Source organism: Squalius cephalus, assembly GCF_949319135.1.
Source record: "Squalius cephalus genome assembly, chromosome: 9".
Taxonomy (NCBI): Eukaryota; Metazoa; Chordata; class Actinopteri; order Cypriniformes; family Leuciscidae; genus Squalius; species Squalius cephalus.
Window position 1 is genome coordinate 29,139,537 of NC_137130.1, and position 21,616 is coordinate 29,161,152.

The 21,616-nt window shown below is 37.1% G+C and overlaps 1 protein-coding gene across 2 annotated transcripts in view; it reads left to right on the plus strand.

The window, feature by feature from the left end:
* Nucleotides 1–21,616, plus strand: part of vwa8 (von Willebrand factor A domain containing 8) — a 118,000-nt gene that overhangs the window by 41,626 nt on the left and 54,758 nt on the right. For both annotated transcript variants that reach the window (XR_013822240.1, XM_079880696.1), the window contains exons 23-37: nucleotides 3,244–3,379; nucleotides 3,471–3,590; nucleotides 3,726–3,931; nucleotides 6,911–7,062; nucleotides 9,700–9,808; nucleotides 9,892–10,030; nucleotides 10,159–10,346; nucleotides 12,951–13,073; nucleotides 13,208–13,272; nucleotides 14,741–14,866; nucleotides 15,016–15,125; nucleotides 17,000–17,154; nucleotides 18,162–18,354; nucleotides 18,453–18,534; nucleotides 19,559–19,763. Coding sequence is in view for 1 of the 2 variants with exons in the window: in XM_079880696.1 (XP_079736822.1) it covers nucleotides 3,244–3,379; nucleotides 3,471–3,590; nucleotides 3,726–3,931; nucleotides 6,911–7,062; nucleotides 9,700–9,808; nucleotides 9,892–10,030; nucleotides 10,159–10,346; nucleotides 12,951–13,073; nucleotides 13,208–13,272; nucleotides 14,741–14,866; nucleotides 15,016–15,125; nucleotides 17,000–17,154; nucleotides 18,162–18,354; nucleotides 18,453–18,534; nucleotides 19,559–19,763 (2,109 nt within the window). In the remaining variant the exon portion in view is untranslated. The remainder of the gene's footprint in view (nucleotides 1–3,243; nucleotides 3,380–3,470; nucleotides 3,591–3,725; nucleotides 3,932–6,910; nucleotides 7,063–9,699; nucleotides 9,809–9,891; nucleotides 10,031–10,158; nucleotides 10,347–12,950; nucleotides 13,074–13,207; nucleotides 13,273–14,740; nucleotides 14,867–15,015; nucleotides 15,126–16,999; nucleotides 17,155–18,161; nucleotides 18,355–18,452; nucleotides 18,535–19,558; nucleotides 19,764–21,616) is intronic.

Below are 21,616 nucleotides of genomic sequence, written 5' to 3' on the forward strand. Positions count from 1 at the left end.
ATAATTGGCTTTAATGTTGCCATTGTACAAGGCAAATTGTTAAAATGTATTATCTGTTACTTTAACTTTGACCGCCCTTAAAATGCATTAAGTAGAATTGTTTTTCTATTTTTCTCTCAATTCTTTTCTTCTGACTTTTAGTGACCAGGACCCTACAAAGTTTCTTTCAAGGAAAGTCTGTTCGCTCAGCGATCATATTGGCAGAGCCTTCGGGCAGCTATTTTGGGCATGCTAGACCAAGATGAACTGAATCACAATTATTGCTTCTTTCGCTTATAAAAAAGCATTAAAAAGTGTATATTTCAGGTTGGTCCAACCAATGCGCAATTCGTGAGTTTCAATTTCTATAAGATCCAAAGCATCTATCAGCAGTTGTAGTGATACAATGACGTTGAATAAAAGTCACCATTTGTTGATCAGCTCTTTTATTCAGAAGGCGGGATTTTCTCCGCCATATTGAAGGTTAGTTTCTTCCATTCACACTAATACGAGTGAACCGTCTTTGTGTTACTGTAAACAGTCTTTGACCCTGAATTGAAAATCCCGGTTCCAAGAAGACTTTTGGCCAAATGTATCCTGCTTTGAGAAGGCAATCCCAGAATGCACTGCAACATATATTTGACTTAACAACTACTTAAGTTAAGAGTATCATGTTGTTAGCTTAGCAACACAACTTGAGTGCCGTCACATTTCACAGTCACATGCTTTGTGAAATTTCACTGGTCGAAATCCAGTCATTCCAATTGGAATTGATTTGAATCGCGATTGTGAGTTTTGCACAATGGCATAAAATTCTCTATGCAGATTTAGCTTACTTTCAAGTTGCTCACGTCAATTTGCCATGTTGACCAACAGAAAGCTACTTGGTTTGAAAGTGACTTCAGTGAGAATTGTGCATATACTTCGCTAATCTATTGAAAATAGACATGGATCCTTTTTTGTCTGCAAACTTTTGCCAATGTGATCACACCTTTACACCGAACTCTATTGGAATCAATTCAGTGTCTTTTATGCTTCACAAAAGCAGCTTTATTTGTATGAACCATGCCATTTCATTTGACATATGATGCTGCCTCAAAGACACTTTCCTACGTAGGCAGTGGACAGCAAGGCTTTGTAACAGAGCCCGTACTTGCTTACCTACAGTGAGCTCTATCAGTATTTGTGTATGTGATTCATCACCTCAGTGGTTCATAGTGATATTTATACATCTATCAGCAGATGGTCCAGACCACTGCTCCAGCAAGGACAAACACGTTGCCAGCTCAAACCCGGAGGACTCCCCGGCACAGATGAGGGGAAAAGCATTAAAAATTAATGAATGACCTCGAGGACAGTGTGTTATAATCCTCCACGCTGCTCGTTTCTGAAGTCGGCCTGTTGTTTTGTTAGCGTGGTGGTGCCATTTAGACACATTGTTTTTGAAGCAGGGTCGCGGGGGTTCTCTACATAAGGCTTTTAACGATGTCTCTGCTCGAAACAAGGTGGATGGAGATGAAAAGCAGGCTGTGACTCGGAGTTTGGCCCCTCAATTAGCACCCAGCGGCAGCTCTCAGGGTATAAATAGTCTTTAGGCTTTGAAGCCCCTTCTGGCGCCTCATCTGATATCGATGCTTCCAAATGGTCTCTCATTGTGCCGGTCCAACAGATAAAAGCATCAAGAAAACACCCCTTGTTCCCCGCAAACCACCTTTCAGCTCTGGGTTGTAAATAAGAGGTGCTAATGTCAGCTGTACATATCAGAGATGATGAAAACACGGCTATAATCTTCAGCTCCCTATTAACTCTGTTCCTCTTTGCTGTTTTGGAATAAAGAGGATCTGCGGCTCAACAGTTCAAATATGGTCAGTCAAAGGAAAGCATGGAAACCAAGCTGGTCCGTGTACCTTCGGGTAATTTGTTTTCATGTTTTTGCCTTCAAAACGGAAATATATTGTAGCGTATTTCTACCCATTAATACCAATAATAGTGTATTTCTCTGGCACATGTAGTTAGCCATATCTTTCCTCATAATTAAAAAAATAATTTCAATTCAGCCAGTCACAATCTGATTCCATTGTTGATCTCAATTTTTCAGGAACATCTTAGAAGTTAAAGTGAATTGTTGCCTAATTAAATACAAAGATTATAAAAGTAAAGGTGCACTACTGTTCACATTCGACCGGATTGCTTTCATAGTGAACCGTCATGTGGTCGAATGCATTCGAACAGCCACAAAAGACAGACTACTCTCCGCTTACTGATTTAATGCGTTAACATAATGGGAAGCGCGCTGGCCAGACAGGATTTAAACTTTGGCTGGAGACCCAAGTTTGGGTTGAAGATGAAAAACGGACCAAGCACAATGTTCTCTCACCATTCCTGATTTCTATCTGTGAATGAGACGAACAAGAAGACGTGTTGGGCGTTGTCGTTTCACAGCTGTCAGAGCAGAAATTAAAGCTACTGTTTGAAGTTTGATTTTCGCATTCATGTGTATATTGTGTGAGCTTATTTTGTCCATTAGATCGAAAGATCTGAAAAAGCCCATTCATTTACCCGCCCATAGACCCTCTCCTCGAAGAAATCAGGACAGAAGTGGGAGAAAGTGGACAAAAGAGATTTAAACACTAGGGGTAAACGGGGCATGTGTAAACCAAACGCATCTTAATATCAGGGATAAACAGGGCCTTATGCTCACAAAGGCTGTATTTATTTGATCAAAAATACAGTAAATCAGTAATACTGTGAAATCTGATTACAATCTAATATAGCTGTTTTGTTTTTTTTATTCGAATATGTTTTGAAATATAGTGTATTCCTGTGACGAGTGACGACAAAGCTGTATTTTCAGCATCATTCCTCCAGTCTTCAGTGTCTCATGATCCTTCAGAAATCATTCTAATGTGATGATTTGATGCTCAAGTAACATTGTTTTTGTAAAAACTGTGATTTTTTTTTTTCAGGGTTTTCTGATGTATAGAAAGTTCAGCCTTTATCTGTAATGTAAATCTTTTTTTACATTTATAAATGTCTTTATGATCACTTTTTATCAATTTAGGGCATCCTTGTTGAATAAAAGTATTATTATTATTATATATTTTTTTAAATACTTTGCTCAAACTTTGGTAGTGTATCCTGAGGATGGAAAATGGTTGTTTTAAACTATATTACACCTGTTTTTGGCGCAAGAGACATTGCTTAACATATAAGTTGACTTGACGGAATAAATAAATAATGAAATAAAAATGTGCTGTTTTCAAGGTTAAAGCTGTGAAGACGGGACACATCCTGGTAATAGATGAAGCTGATAAAGCTCCCACAAATGTCACCTGTATCCTGAAGACTTTGGTGGAAAGTGGAGAGATGATCCTGGCAGATGGAAGAAGAATAGTGTCAGGTGAAATGGACTGAGAGGATCAAACATGTTCCACATCATTGACCCGTCACTGACAGTCTTTAAAACTGGAATTGTTGTTTGATTTCCACAGACCCGTTGGAAGCAGCAGGAAGGCCTAATGCCATTCCCATGCATCCAGACTTCCGCATGATTGTTTTAGCAAACCGACCAGGCTTTCCGTTTTTGGGAAATGACTTTTTTGGAGCTCTTGGTAAGGCTTATATATTGACAGTTCCATTATATAGTATTTGATCACAGAATGTCATGAAAATTACAAACAAATATCAAATAAGGGCTTTGTATTTGTTTGTAATACTCATGATGATATGATGAATCACTCTTTCAGGGGACATATTTAGCTGCCATGCAGTGGACAACCCCAAACCTCAGGCAGAGTTTGCCATGCTGAAGCAGTACGGGCCTGGCGTTCCTGATGCTGTTCTCCAGAAACTGGTGGCTGCATTCGGAGAGCTCCGGGCCATGGCTGACCAAGGAACAATCACCTACCCCTACTCTACACGAGAGGTGGTCAACATCGTAAAACACCTACAGGTAACTGGCAGGTAGTTGTAGCTTCAGACGGCTGATGCATTTAACACAAAATGGAAGCAAATAATGGACAGAGTGACGCTATTATTTAAAATTGTATTTCCACTCCTTTTATTATTTTAATATCAATTATATCACTACTGTTTAAAAGTTTGGGGTCGGTAAGATTTTTTGAAATATGTTTTTGAAAGAAGTCTCAAAAAGACTGCATTCATGTAATCAAAAATACAGTAATTTTGTGAAATATATTATTACAGTTTAAAATATCGGTTTTCTATTTTGATGTACTTTAAAATGTTTTGTTTTTTTCTGTGATGGAAAAGCTGTATTTTCAGCATCCATTACTTTAAAAAAAAGAGCAGTGAGTGATTTTTCTCGTTGTGGTTTGTTGTTTGATTAACTTTAAGCAACATGTTTATGCATACATTTTGACATAATTTTGTGTGTATTTGGCCAAATAAGTTTCGGAAGGGAACTGAATTCGGGATCTTGCACTGTCCGAGAAGCGGTGTTCTAACAGCGGCTTTCTGTGTATTCTTTTCTGCTGCTTATTGCGCTTTTTAACATTAAGCATGTCACAGGTATTTAACAGTCATGTGTCCAGTCTCTTATCTGCTATCTGTGTTGATCTAAAACTTTGAATTTTCATAACTTTTTGAAGTATTAAAATCATTCAGTTATTGCAAACCATTGTGATATGCCTATTGTAATGTGTACATTTGCGATATTTCATTATATCGTGCAGCTCTACTTAATATTTTTGTGGTAACAGTGATCATTTTTTTTCTTCAAGATTCTTGTAACTTTCTGTAACATTATAAGTGTCTTTACTAAAAAACACCTAACTGACCCCAAACTTTTGAACAGTTGTTTTGCATGACAATCAGACGCTATCTTCTCATCTAAAGGGACGGATAATGTCCAGAATAAGCTTCAGAGTGGACCAGACTTTGTCACAGGTCAAATGTCTGGCCAAATCCACACAACACATCAAACACCTTGGTTGTAGGATGTTCCCCATTTTAAGAATTCAGACTTTGTGTCGGGGATGAACTGTGTGATGTTTAATAGATGAGGGTGAGTTACCCTATGCCTGAGATGAAAGGTGCCGCACGAGACACAGAGTGAGGGAGGAAAGGCCTTGTCTCTTCACTCGGCCCACTCACAGACTGATCTGACACATAGAGGCCACACTGCCATTCTGGGCCACCTGTCTCTGGGCTTTAACTCAGCTCTCACACACACACAGCGTACCAGCCTCCTCCTACTCTAGCCTCAGCGCTCAGGATTGACAGGGGTGCAGATAGATGGATGGAATTCATCTGTCACGTTGGATGAGGAGTCAGTTGTCAGATTAGTCTGCCGCAAGCAGCCATCAGAAGTCTACACTAGCAGTTAAACTTGACAGATTTTTTTTTCCCATGTGATCTTATAAACCATTTGTTATAAAGACTGTCATGCTTGAAATCAGCTTTGTACACAAATATAAATTGTCTACTTAAGAATTTCTAAACTAAACTTTTTTTTTTTTTTTGGATCAAAAAAGGAAAGATAAAAAAGGAAAAGCAGCGACCAGTGCCTGGCCTGTTAAGTCCTTCAAAATTGTTTAAAATAATCTCATTTTGCAAATCCTAAAGTTAGTTGTGTAAATATGTCCATACATCTAGACAAAGAAGAACCTAACCATAGGCAGGTTGTGAAACATAATAAATTGAATTGAAAATATTTAAAATCCCAGTTCACTTCCTATATGTGAAGTGAGGAAGCAAACAAATCAAATTTGAATTGAACAAAGAATTAAAATGGCATGAAATTAAAAAGAAATTCATTTTGCTGAGTAGATTTAATTTTATGAACACTTGTGGAAATACACCTTCAAGTATCTTCAATACTTTTTGTATTAAGTTTGATGTCAGCATTCATTTTTAAACGATAAATCTGAAAACAAGGTTATTGATATTTTGTTGTTTATTGCTAAATTTTAATGGCTGTTAATTGTGTTGACCATGTTGAAATTTGTGACAATTATTAGTCAAAAATTAACCCTGGAAGGGCTGACATATGAAATAATGGTCTGAAGTTGTTTTGTTTGTTTTAATTGGAACGTTTAATTTAAACTTTAGACAAAACATATATAAAGAAAGTCTAAAATAAATATTGCATATGTGTTTTTGTTGAGTATTTGATAAATCAGGCTTTTGTAGCTCATATAGTGATATCGGATAATATTGAGCTCATACTCAGAGGAAAAAAAATCACCTACATTTTTTTCAGAGGCCAAAACTAGGAAAAAGTAAGCAATTCAGTGCAGTTGGTGATATTTATATGACTAAAAAGTATTGCTTGTAGCTTGTAATGTAAATCAATGATATATTTCTAACAGCATAACTAAATACTTACATTAAATGCATGTAAATATAGGATATGCATATCAATCAGTAAAGATTTCTCAGCAAATAGACACATGTATTAAAACCTGAAGGGACACATTTTTACAATTATACTAGAAGGCCTTTTACTTACTAAAAAAAGTATTAAATGTCAATCAGACTACAGAAAGCATGAACTGTTGTAGATTGTGTACACAAGGTTTTTCAGCAAACCTTTGATCATGTTGATATGTTAGTGGCCTTGACATCAAATATGTTATTGTAAGCTTTATATGGTTTTATTATTCTTGTTTTGCTAAACTTGTTTTCGACAAAAGAAATTCCTCTCCCATGAGACTGCGTTGAATTTCTTTTGAATTGCAGTTCAGTAAATTCCTCATTCCAATCAAACATCCTGTGTGTTGTGGCCAGTTCAATTTAAATGCACACTTATCAGCCGAAAGGGAAACTATTCTCACATATTTTATCAATCTCTCCTGTACAAATGTTTTTAATCTGCAATGATTGATAACGTAAAATCAAAGTGCTCTTAAAATGCATTAAAACTAAACGCTTTTGTCTTGTGGCTTACCTTCTTCTCCTCTTTTTCCAGAAATTTCCGGATGAGGGATTGGCCAACGTGGTGAGGAATGTGTTTGACTTTGACTCATATAACAAGGACACGCGTGAGGTGCTGATCACAGCTCTGCACAAGCACGGCATTCCTATCGGAGCCAAACCCACCAGCGTACACCTGGCCAAGGAGTAAGAGCTCAGCTCCTATTGCCCCTTTATTGTCTGTGAATACAGTTTTATAGACAAATATTGAGTTCTCTAACAGCCACACTGTCCTGGACTAATAAGACTACCTGTAGAAAGGATCTGCTTTGCATGGTCCTCAAACCATACACTTGAAAAAATGCATTTAAAGGTGAAGTGTGCAATTTTTTCTTCAACAGCAGTGACACTAAACAAAATGATGCATGAATGACTGGTTTCAAATAAAGTTTGCATCTGCATTGCTCTGACAAAACTCACACCATTGGTTTAGCCAGTGTTGTTGTGTCCAGCCCAGTCGGGCTGCTCAAATGAACAGCAATTTTGTTTCTAGTGTCACAAATATTACAAACTTCACCTTTAACGGATGCATTTAACTCATAAGCTGCTTATTTCATTGAAGGTGCAATAGACAAAACAATATGAATTCACATATTTAAAGGTGAAAATAAAAAAAAAATACTTTCTCAGACTCAGAAATAACTAAAACTGAGAACTTTATTGTCAGGGACTGGTTAGTGCTTTTAGAAGATTTATGGGCAAATTCCAATGGGAAGTGAGCATCTCTATACCCTGTTCACTATGAAGAACAGAGCACTTGAAGTGGGAAATCTGGAGAGAGCATGACAGTTGTGTCTCATAATGTGGTTGTTTGGAAGACACTTGGCAAAAGGAGCAATTAAAAACATAATTTTCTCTTTTATCTGGAACGATCCTGTGGTGTGCATGTCCCATCGCTGTCCGCCCTTCCAGTGCCCTTCCACTGTTTGGAATTTGCCTTTTTATCTAATTATTATAACAACAAATAATGTCTCGTTCCATAAAGGTAATTTCATTTACTCAGTGCTGTATATGATACACTTTTAATAAAGGAAATTATTTGTTTCTTCCGTCTCATATTTGTCTTTATTTCACTTGCTTTTGAGTGTTTTGCCATCTGGTCTACACAGTGTATTATGTGTTATACAAAATAAGGGAAAATGACACGGTGAAGAAACAAATATTTTCTTTTGAATCATACTTCTAAGTTTTGAAAGAGGTCTCATGTTCATAAAGAGTGCATTTATTTGATTAAAAGTACAGTAATATTGTGAAATATGTATTTTAAAATGTATTTTTTTTCTTTGATGGCAAAGCTGCATTTTCAGCAGCAATTTGTCTTCAGTCTTCAGTGTCACATGATCCTTCAGAAATCATTCTAAAATGCTTATTTGCTGCTCAAGTGACATTTATTATTAAGCAGCGGCTAAGTGCAAATAGCAGTAGATGCTAGTATTTACACTGTGTAAATAGAACAAAAAGTATTTTCTTTGCACTTAGCGTTAAATGTAATTTACACTAAGATAAAATAGCTATTTTTGCACTGAGAAAATAGCAAAAAAAAAGGTGTAAAAAATCTTTAGATGCTATTTATACTTGCAAATAGTGGCAGATATTATTTGCACCTCAGTGTATGCAAAACCGTATGCAATAATAACACATTCTACATTATATTTATTAAAACCATACATGGATGCTGCTTTATTTGGACATTGCTTATGCTTAATTTCCCAAAAAAAAAATATTTACTTACTTTTTATTTAAAATAAATGCTGCTCTGAGCTGATATGTGATGGGAAAAGGGAGGATTGTGTGATTGAAATACTGGCTCAATCAGATAATGGTGGGTGGAGTTAACAGCCTCTGCCAACATAGTGGGCTTTTTGCACTTGGTGTAAATGGATGCTATGTTATTATTGTCAATGTTTAAAACAGTTGTGCTGCTTACTATTTTGTGGAAACCGTGATATTTATTTTCATGATTCTTCAGTGAATTATGACAAAAGAACATCATTTATTTGAAATAGATATATGTTGTGACATTATAAATGTATTTACTGTCACTTTTGATCAATTTAATGTGTCCTTGCTGAGGAAAAGGATCAATTTCTTTAACATTTCTCAAAACATTTTAACGTTTTAGCTTTATATGTTATCCCACCTGCTGGAATTTCATAGTGCATTAATGTTTTCTCTGGGAATAGTAACTTTTCAATATCCAGATGCGTAACTACAACCTTCATGAATGTCAATGAACATGAACAACGAACACAGTGTGCCTAACTACAGAGACATCAGACTGTCTTCAGTTCTGGGGCATGTACAAAAGCTGATGAAACAAAAACCATCATTTACACGCACATCATTTTCTGATTTAGGTGCAATTTATTTTATTATATTCTTGTATACAGTAAACACAGTCAGTCACTGGAAATTACTTCCATAAATCATTGCAAAAATATAGGTGTGCCAGTCAGTTTTGCTTAACCCAGTGGTTCTCAATTCCAGTCCTCGTGACCCACTGCTCTGCACATTTTGTATGTCTCTCTTATCTGACACTCATTTCAGTTCATGGAGTCTCTCCTAACGAGCTGATGATCTGGTTCAGGTGTGTTAAATAAGGGAGACATACAAAATGTGCAGAGCAGTGGGTCACGAGGACTGGAATTGAGAACCACTGGCTTAACCCAATAAAAGAACACAGTTGTAGGTGTTTATATGACCTACATGTTGTCATAATGTAAGATTTCAATTTAATAACTTTGAATTTTTACTCATAACAATAACTAAATACCCTGTTCCTAGGTTACCATTGCCAGACTGTAAGATGGCGGGTTACTGGGCCATCAATCGGGATGGTAATACCCGACGAAAGCTGCTGTGTCCAACAGAGTCCCATCGGATAGACATTAAGGTATCATAAACCTTTCATTGATTTTCAATATTTCAAAGTTGTTATTAGCAAATTACACTTTGAAACTAATTCGATTTCCTCAGGGCCCAGTGTTTCTGCGGGTTCAGAGTTATCCATCTGAAAGGCATGAGACCAGATCTATGAGCTTCACTGAGGAACAGGCTCACTGGCAAATCCCCATGAACGAGGTCAACATCATCTGCGACGTCACCACTGCTAATGGTAGGCCATGACTACAGCTCAATGATGTCGAAGTTAGTCTCATGGAGCCAAACCTTTGACCTAATTAATATGGCATGATAAAGTCTTGTGACTTTTATTTTGAAAGTGAATCTTTTTTTACCTCATAGATTCCATTTACGTGGCAACATGTAACCCTGTATCGCTGTATGCTATGAAGGAGAGAGGAGACTCCGTCCAGTGCGTTGAGCTCTACGACATCTTCCCCCGAACCATCAGCGGAGTGTGGCAGCCCTTTGTCTCTGTGGCGGCACTGGGCAACCCGCTGCAGGACCAGGTGGTTCTCCATGAAGAACAGGTGTGTGTGTGTGTGTGTGTGACCTGTAACTCGCCCTTCTACACATGAAAATAGAAGATCATCAATAGATGCATCCTTTCCACCAAACCCATGTCTAATAATAGTTGATGGAAATAGTAAATGGCCACAGTTCAAAACAAGGCCGAGGCCGAGTTGAGCTAATAGATTCACCGTAGATGATGAGATGTGATGTGTGAGCAATAATACCACTCGGAATTTTAAATAAGTTATTGAGGTACTCTGAAGCCTGCATATTACTTTGCTGGATGTTATTGTCACTATATTTAGGCTTTGTTTATCCCTAGTTAAAATTTAAACTACTGTTTTTGTAGGATATTTTCTTTCTATAAATCCACTTATAATGTTAATCATAGTTAACTTTTCCAAAAACAAACTAAAAGGGATAGTTCAGCCCCCCCCCCCCAAAAAAATTATTTACCGTCCCTCATGTCTTTCCAATAGACTTTAGTTAATTTTAATGGAACCTGAGAGATTTATGTAACCAAAACTTTGATGCATCAGAAAGGTCATAAAGACATTGTAAAAGTAATCCACAAACATACTGTATATTGAGCTCATCAAATACTGTAAACAGAAAATCAAATGTGCTTTCGTGATGCTCAAGAACCTTTAGCCAAGCTCCTTTGAGCCGAACACCATGCTCTGCACATACAGCGTATCCCGCGAACGAAAGAGCAAACTTGGAACCGCACACTCGCAACAACAAGACAGTAGGAGTGTCACCAAACTAAGAATAAACCAGAGCGAAGTGACTGAACCCTGACATGGATAAACTCTATGTATCTGTTCAAGCCAATTTGTCCAAAAGTATGTGGACACCCCCTTTTAATTCTCAAGTTTGGCTATTTTAACCACTCACACAGAGTCCTAAAACCCAGAAACAAGTTGACATTTTTTACTTCTAGTTCCATTGTCCTGAAGTCAAGGTTTTTTTTTAATGGGTTTTGTGTTAAATGCCTAAAATAAGGTCCATGATTTACACAAGCTCTTTTTTTTCTCATATCAACCAGAGACATTTAACTTCTTCAGGCTAAACAGGTAAACTCATCCACTCACTAGTCTGCTTTTAAAGCCTCATTGTGTTTATACTCAAAGAGTATAGTGGTGGTGAAGTTAAAGTCATGTGATTGTGGTGTAGTTCATTTATAGTCTACCTTTAGCTTTTTACTTCTAGCGATTGCATTTAGGCTTCAGAATTCATAAAAATTGTGTTCATTTATAAACAAAACATGTAAGAATCATAAACATTTGTTGGGCAAAGAGCTTTATTTTCTGCAATAATCCAAAAGTCAATGGAAGAATCCTGTTGGTTTTTTGTTGGGGGAACCAGGGTGATGCTGACAAAAAAATACGTCATCACTGCAGCACTCTATTATTAACAGATTAAACATCCATTCAGTCTTGTATAAAGACTTTCCAGAAGAGTGGAAACTGTTGTGACTCCCTATTAATGCCTATGGTTTTAAAGTTAAATGTTTAACAAGCACAAATGGCTGTAGTGTTTTCTGAGATCACAGTTTTGGTCATGTAGTGTATCTTGACGTATTCAATAATTCTCATTACTTCACTTACATGTTAAGGTACCAAAAAAAAGAAAAAACAGAAAGAGATCAAATTGGAATTTACATTCAGAGCGCAGCTGGTTTGTATTAGAGTCGAGCCTGGTGGAAACCTGTTCGCTGTGGAAAAAAGGGGTGTGGAGAACATGATTACTTGTGTATAAAAATCTAAAAATACAGATGTCCAGACATCACAGGAGGCCATCCAGGGGTCATTGCTCTCCTGGTGGAGAAAACGCGAAGGCTGAATGGAACGGTGCGGCCCGTGACCACAACGGCACGTCTCAGCCAGACCCACCATCTGTCCAGAAGTGATGCAAGGCTTCTATTAATATCACAGACAGCATCCGGTATATGAAAGACAGGGCGTAAGGAAGCCATTATGCTGCAGATTCAGTGGTGAGGAGGAATTAATGGCCTCCAACCTTGAAAACTGAAGGTGAAAACTGAAGATAAGCAGCATTGTAACAGGAGGCTGGCACAATACTTACATAAAGTACATTTCTGGCCTTGTTTATGTTGTATGTCAAAAGTCAAGTCACCTTTATTTATATAGCGCTTTTTACTATACAGTGATAACAGGAAAATAATGCAAAAAAAATTGTTTCGGCTGTACAGGAAAATAGTGTCATAGTCCAGCTTAAGTAAGTTCAGTGATGGTTCATTTTTGTTGTAAAAAAGTTATTAATTTAGTTCATTTATCTATACAGCCGCTCTGGAGAAGATGTCATCGTTCAGCTCAGTTCAGTTCTCATATAATGGTGTCAATGCAGGCAGATCAATAATATTGTTGAATATTATTGAAAGGACATTTACATTTTTTAAAGGGACAGCTGTAAAAAGGCCAGGGTCGAATAGAGGCTGGAAAATTGTTGCGAAAAACTAAATTATAGCTGTTTTGGTGCATAAAACCTTGACATTAACCTACCGTTATCAGTGTACCATAGGGAATAAAATGAAATGATATGACCTCGTTTTTGAAAATGAACTACAATTTGTGAGCATTCTTGTCTCCTTTTTGTAGGGCAACACAGTTTTGCATGTGGACCTGGTTACTGGTGCTGTGAGGAGACTGGTCCTGTCTCAGGACAAGCAGGAGGAACCACAACGCAAGACTTCAAACTGGTGGAGCAACAAAGAGAGTCAGGTGGAAATCTATGTCTATAGCAGTGGTTCTCCATAGGGGGCCTAATACCTTTTATTAGTGTTGCAGCTAGTGTCCCGTCAGGTAGTGTAAAATGATCTTACAATTATTTTCAACTTTTGTTTTGTTGTCATTAGCCAGGATACAAAATGTGCAAGGAGTTTGCCCACAAGAACTGGCTTCTCTTCTACAAAGAAAATGGGTAGGCTATTCTCCCTCAATCTTATGTGTGACAAGCCCCTTACGCTTTATTCTGAAACCTAGTGAGCTGTCTATGTAGGCAGCATTTTACAAAGCTAAACAGCTCTTTTATTAGAGCAGTATGATTATTCACCCTTCGGACCATTTTTGGCCAAATTGTAAGACAGCACCGCATATTTCTGTTGTGGAGAAATCAATCCCAGAGTGCGCTTCAACATAAATATGTCTAAGATGTCCGACGAAGTGTGAAAAATAGAGAATTCTAATTTAAAAAAAGTACGAATCTAATGAAAATTAATGAAAAATGTCAGTGTTGTGGCACTCGTTAGCATGTTGCTATGTGCTTCATGTGAGTCGTTGCTTATGTAGAGTGCTCAAAGTCTCATAATCAATTAAGTTGTCTACTCTTCACTGCACAATGAATCTCTTATTTACACCATGTCTACACTTCCTGTGTTATAATGAGAGGATTCTTGAGCGTGCAGAACTCTGTTTTTAGCAGTGTGTGGATTCTGATTTTAAACACCACTTATTGGTCACGGTATTCAAGAGATCAGCAAACATGTCTGTGATTGGTTTCATAGCTAAACGCTGCAAAAACACATTGTAAATAGAAACCCTTTGACACTCTCCGGAGCGCAAACACAAATACGCACTGGAGTACATGTCAAATCAGTTTCGCTAATATGATATTATTACAGTTTCAACTGAGGGGGTGCTCTTTGTTTTTTAGTTTGAGGGTTCTTAGCACCCCTGTAGAACCGGGCCTGCCTCTCGTGCGGCGTCCCCGTCATTTTGCGCCCTAGGCAACCGCCAATGTCGCCTATGCCATGGGTCTTAAATTTACATTAACTGATATAATGTTAATATACCAACCCACTAAAGTAATAAAATCTGTTTTGTAGCTTTATAATACATTAAAAACCACCAAAAACATAGGTGGAACAGAGAGAGTCATATGTATAATCAAAGCTCATAACACATTGTGTTTCTATAAGCTGAGGTACATGCTAATATATAAAAGTGTCTGACAGTGTCATGCACACAAATGCAAAACACCATCATGGTAACATAGGACACTAAAATATTAAACTTCATAAGACCCTAATGTACATAACTGATAAGAAAGATGTTATTTCATTAAAAAAAAACATCAAATGTGAAGTGACACACGGAATGCCAATGTAATTTAACAGCATTTTACTTTAAAATTACATGAAATGTCCCATTAGATTTTTTAAATAATTTGTATTGTTAGTTTTTCACCATATATAGTAAACAAACTTACCGTTAACCAATTAAAAGGGGGTTTTATACCTTTGCATTTTTACAGTATTGTATCATTATAATTATGATCATTTTTACAGCGTAGGCTGTAGACTGCTAGCAGCTCTCTAGGTTTTGAAACCGAGCTCTGGTGTCCTGTTCAGGCATGGTCTACTGATTTACACTCTGCTCTACTTGGACAGGAATCAGCTGGATGTTGTTGATGTGCTGGAAGGACAGGTTCACACCATCTCCCTCCCCATCAATCTCAAGGCTGTGTTCCTGGTGGCTGAAGACCGCTGGCTTCTTGTTGAGAGCAAGACTGACAGGTGGCAATGAAGTTCATTCAATGAAATCACAAAGATTCCTTCATATTTTAGTTGCTCAGACTTTGAAAAGGGTGGTCTCCTTTTAGAGGTTATGTAAGTGCATTTTCTACAACTAAACGTTCAACTAAATGTGCTCCCCTCATGTGCAGGAAGTTCCTGTTGACGAAGCCCCTGCACATGGGCGCAGAGGACACGGGAGTGTGCCAGCTGCACGCCATCAGTGAAGACGCTGTTAGCACTGGCTTTGGCACCAGCTCAGGTGAACAACTCGTATTGCTTGTTAGCCACAACACCCAATCAGAAGTGACTCCAGTTGCGTCCAATCAGGGCCACTGAGAGCCCTTAACACTTGTCAGTCACCATCTGTCTCGCTTTGGCAAATGCGTCCATTTCACATATGCTTTGATTGACATGAAGCCTCAGGGAATCTGACAAGTCAGATTCGAGACTTCAGCACATGAACAAACTTGGTGTCATATAATGGTTTGCGTCGGAAATGCGTTCTCACACAGACGATCTATTTACTCATTTATGCTCATTGCACTCTACATTTTTACTCCAAGTGGGCACATTTTTACTTAGTTTTATTGATTAGTTTTATTTGTTAATGCTAATGTTAATTTGTTAAGGCCCCGATGTACTTCAAGCTAAATTAAAGAACGAATTGGTGTGATGTCATTTCGAACAAAATCAGGCTGAAACAAAAGTTTGTTTCAGGAGTTTGAAACGGCTTGCCAAAGTAAACTTTCTGGAAAAGTTCTCTCCGGCTGGTAAACACCTTTAAACTACCATAGAGATCTGCTGGGATGCAAAACCTGGAGGACTAATTCGCCAGTGGTTCCTTGAGATTGTCCTAATGGGGTTTTTCAATTTGAGTAAAACAAGGTCTTGTGGTGAACATAACGTGACGAAACTTGGACGTTTTGTTCTACAAACGTAAACTGCACACACTCACACCCCAAACATTCGCATCTATTTACTTAATAGATGCATATGTTTTTTTTATTTTTTTTTGTTTTTTTTATAAACATAGCTTCAAAATTTTTGATTTCGATATGGGTGTGTGTAATTTAGAGCAAAACGTCCAAGTTTAGTCGTGTTATGTTCACCACAGACCTTATTTCACTCAAATGGCATTAATGTATAATAATGCAATGGGGGAATATTTGTGTGAAAATGATTTTAAATATATCTTGTGAATAAGCATATTCGTCTAAAATAATTCTGTATTTTCAGCTTCAGAATCATGAATATTTTTATTCTGGTGTCACCATTGTCCCGTGCATTGGGTTTCCAAGCCTATTCATTTACACCCCCAATGCAAAACCAAATTTAGCATTTTAATCAATTCAACGGTACATTTTTTGTCAACCTTTTATCATATGTCTTGGGGTATCATAATAATAATCGTATCTTGAGTTCAGTATCGTGATATGTATCGAATCGTGACATGAGGGTATCGTTACACCCCTACTATATACTGTTACACCCCTATTATTTAGCATTCCTGGCTTGGCTAATTTGAAAGCAGAGTCACGTATCCTACTGCATTTCGGGGTCTGATGGATGACGCCAGTGAGTCCTGCACGCCTCATTTGATAGAAAGTAATGCCAGTTTGTTTTTGAAGGCCTAAAATTGCTGGTGAAATTAATCGTTGCCCCTTTGTTTATAAGGCATGAAAACAGCTCTATCTTCTGATGAACTGCCCCTAGTCATTCCTCCTTCAGCAACGTATCATTTTCTGGAGCGTGAAGAGCAGAAAGACGCTTAATAACTCATAGTGTGAGTTATTGAGATGAATGTCTCTGTCATAAAGATAGAGTAATGCCTGTACTTAGTGGGCATCGGACATCTAAAGTATCAGACACGCTTCAGCGTTTGCTCTGAAAAATGTTTTTGATGACATCAAACGTTCCCATCAGCAGAATTGGGGTCTTAATCAAATCAAGAGTGACAGAATGTCTCTAGAAGGTCTGAATAATGACCAATTAAACTGGGGTATAAAGATGTGACAAATGTAGAGTCATGGTAGAAATGCTCTGAAACCTTTTATGGGTTTAGTGGCGAGGACACGTTATCATCTCTGTGGGAAGTCATTTTAGAGTGATGATCTGACTGTCTTTGTGCTTCAGGGATGGAAAGCACTGCCCCTCAGGAGGTGTCGAGTGAGCAGCTGCCCAATGAGAACCTCAGCACTGCCCTGGGGCAGAAGATTGCCTCTCCCAACCGCATCCTCTGTGACACCAACACCTATGCTAATGTTATTGTGGGATTCCCAGATCTCATGGTGGGTGACAATTATAACATACCCTGTAGTAAAATACACAGCTGGATTCTATAGATCAATGTACAATTTTTTTTTTTTTTTTTTTCGTTCATTCAGAAATTGAAAACCAGTCCATTATAAAAGAAGATATTCATGTATTAACATGAATATCTTATTTTAGAATGGACTGGTTTTCAATTTCTGAGTTAAAACATATTTTTATATTTTTTGGGGGGATGGGAGGGCATAATTGGATGATGCAGCTGTTTTGAAAAAAAAATATTTGTCTTAAAAGAAAACCTTATTAATTAGTTTGTGATTGATCATTTTGCAATTTTTTTGGCAATGCATATTAATGTAGAATTTTACATTTTTAATTGAGCCTTAAAATTGAGCCAGATGTCTTAAATGTAATGGTATTAACATCATTTACATTATTATTATCTTATAAGTCACCTAATATTTTTGCATATGTTATTTTCTGACAGTGATATTCATATAATATTCATGATTCTCTTATAATAATAATAATAATAATACAGTGGCCAAAAGTGATGTCTTCTCCCTTTATTTAAATATTATTAAACACTTGAACAAACACAATATTAATGACTGACTATGTTGTAGTAAGGTTTTTTTGGTTGTTTGTTTCAGAGTAAAATAAAACCTTTAACTGTAGTTTGCCTTTTTTGTCAAATAATTTTGTCAGATAAATACCTAAAACAAATTTTGTGTTTTGTTTTTCCTTCGTTTTTAAAATATGAAAATAAAATATCTATAATATTTTCCTCATATTTTTATCATTTAATCGATCTATATATATATATATATATATATATATATATATATATATATATATATATATATATATATATATATATATATCTCAACAATATTTATGATTAATTTCTTTAATTGATGGTTACACAAAATAATTTTTTTAGAGTCAACAGGTTAATGTTATTATTTTTACTTTTCATTATCATGGATATAACCTATATAACCTGTTTTGTATTGTGTTTCCACAGTCCCCAAACGAGGTGTACAGCTTTAAGAGATCTTCGCCCATAACAGAGGGTCGAGGGCCTGATATGTTTTTTGGGTCAAATAAGCGAACAGGGCCCCCAAAGAGGGTGAACTGTGTCTGTCTGTTAGATGCCAATCAAGTGGTACGAGCGCTGCCTCCTACACAAGTCCCACTGACCGAGGTCTACCCTAAAGGTAAAGCATTGACACCTTCAAATGCACATATCATATAAAAATAGATATGCAATATTGGCTTTTTACTCATGATACTGATGGTATGGATTCACCAACAGATGTCACACCACCCATGGCGGCTGCTTACCTGGAAGTGACAGACCTGAACTCTAAGAAGCTCAAATACATTCCAGTCCCAAGGTACAGAGTAAGACTCCTTTCATGAAACTGTAGCTCCCTCTTCTGTTCAGCTGATTAGACACTGGGCACATTAAAGTGACACAGTTTGCATATGCAATGCATATTGTTAAGTAGGAATTTTGAATTTCTTTAAATCAAAACCTTTCCCAAGTATAAATGTTAAATGATGTAATGGTATTAACGTCATTTATGTTATTATATTATTATGTTTTAAGTAGTGTTGAATATTTTTGCCTAAATTATTTCCTCACAGTGAAACCAGAAGCAGTCTATATAGCAATATAGGGAATTATGTAATGCAAATTGCATTAAGCATATATATATATTTTTTTACCTAATTTTGCAGCAGATCATTGGCCTCAATATGGGGCAGTCATGGCCTAGTGGTTAGGGAGTTGGACTGGTAACCCAAAGGTTGCTGGTTCGATTCCAGAACTGGTGGGAAATGACTGAGGTGCCCTTGAGCAAGGCACCTAACCCCTAATCGCTCCCCGGGCGCCACACAAAGGCTGCCCGCTGCTCTGGGTGTGCATCCACGTTTGCAGTGTGTGTGTGTTAACTACTCACTACTCTGCTCCTAATGTGTGTGCATTAACTTGGATGGGTTAAATGCAGAGGTCAAATTCCAAGTATGGGTTACCATACTTGGCCGTCACGTGTCACTTTCACTTTCACTTTCACTCAAGGTTCTCAACTCTGGCCCTCGAGGTCCTCTGTCCTGCAGAGTTTTGTTCCAACCCTTATCAAACAGACCTGAACAAGCTAATCAATATCTTCAGGATTACTAGAAAGGTACAGGCAGTTGAGTTTGATCAAGGATGGAGTTCTGCAGGAAAGTGGACCTCAAGGACCTCCTGTATTATAGCCCTAATATGGTGATCCTGATGACTTAATGTTTAATTTTATTTTTGTTGTCTTAAAATGTCTTTAAAAAAGCTTACATTTAGCTTCAGGAAAGCCTGCGTAAGGGAATGGCAAGTCTTCCAGTGGTTGTGATCAGTGTCTATCATGCTGATGTGTTCAGGAGCAGCTCGGTGTCTCCTTACACTGTGTGGATCTCAAAGATCTCAGACACAGATGTGGTGATGGCTCCTCTGGGCTCTGGCGGGGTGGTGACTGTCGACATGGGAGGCTACGTTAGAGTCTGGGAAACCGGCCTCGACAACCTGCAGCGCTCTCTGCTGGAGTGGAGGAACATGATCGGATCAGAGGATGGCAGGCCAATCCAGGTAGGACCTTTAGGGAGAATCTCACAAAACATTAGAAAGGTACAAATGTCTGGGTCATATTTCACCCCAAAATCATAAAAAAAAATAAATATAATTGTCAGTAATGCAGTCTATTTTAGGAGCATTAAGACTCTTGCATTGTGACATATTTTATTGCTGTGGTATGTCCATATTTTTTTATATATTTTGTTTTGTTTGAAAAAACCTGTTTGAAGTCAATTCAGCATGTTTTTGTTTGTTGTTTTGTTTGTTTATTTTTTTTTTTTCTGTTTACAGTTTTATTTTGTCTTGTTTTGCTTTGTGTTTTGTTTAGTTTTTGTCTTTTTTGTCTTGCTTTCTTTTTGATGCCTCCTTTGCTGCAGGAATTGCTCTTTGATTTCTGAACTCTCTTATTAGTCCCAAACATTTTGGGCTTTGGCAGTTTAAAATGGGCAGTTCTCTCTCTTACCACATGGTGGCGGACTTCGATAAGACATTTCCTGTACTTATTTTTATAAGGCTGGTTGTAAAATTGCTAAACAAAAATAAATGTTTTTTAGCATTGTGCAATAAGATATTAAGAAGATATTAATTTTATATCCAAATTTATCCATTTTATGTTTTTGTTTTTTATCAGACTATACATCTTGATGCACATAACTCAACGGTTTTGCTTGATGAGATATTTATATGCAGGTTCTGTTTTTGAGTATTTTTATTTTATGTTGCCTTTTGTTCTCTCCACTTTAACAGTTAGGTTATTTTGCTGTTCTGCTAATTTTGAGAATATATATTTGGAGTATTTTCAGTGGAAGCCTCCTTCATGGCAGAGCTCCAATGCTCCGCTATGTGACACTCAGATAGTGAGTAAATACATTTTTATAGACAGTGGAGTAAATACATCCAGTCAGAGGAGATAAGGACACACTATGGAGAGAACTGACCTAAAGTATCGTCTATTTATATCATTCACAGTTGGACATATCATAAATAAGAGGCAAAATATATATGACAACATTGGTTTGGTAGACACTGTTTGTTTATTGGTTGTTCTACATGACACATCTGTTGACTGAGGGTTACTAAAAATGACCAGACATTAATATGTGGTCTCCTTTTTTCCCCCCATCAACAATAGCACCAAACAGCTTAATCTGTTGCCGTCCTTGGATGTTGTTTATGCCAATAAGAATCAAAAATGTCTTTGAAAGTGCTTCTGAAATAACTGCTGGATTCAATATACACAGAAACACTATTTAGCAGAGAACATATTTAAATGATGGAGTGAATACTACATCATTTAAATGTGTCTGTCTCACTCTCAAAACATTGTGGGCTGCAGTGTAACACATTACAAGTAACGTGAGTTATGTAATCCGATTACTTTTTTTTTTTTTTTTAAATAACTAGTAAAGTGACACATTACTTTTAAACTAAATATCTGAGTAACTTTTTCAAATAAGTAACACAAGTTACTTTGTTTTCCCATTTATTGACTGACTCCTCTCCTGTGTAGAGGTGTTGTGTGAAACATGATGTTAGTTCTAGACTAAATGTGAGCAGCCATTTACTCATCTCATTTGCACAGAAACAGATTCAGATTTCCTTAAAAATTTATAAAAACTGTGAAATGTAAACTTGGAGTAGTACGGCAAATAATTAAAATGTTAAATAACTCAAATATACTTTATGAATGTAATCTCACTTTACCTTTGCCGCTGACCTTCGATGATCCAATTAACATCACATTTGTGATGCTGTGTTGCTTTTCTTGTTGTTTTTAGTAGTGTTGAGTGTTGAAATTTCTTTCATGCTCGAAAAGTTTGAGTTGTGCCGTCGGGAATTTGCATTTCCTTCAGCCTGAGGTTTATTTG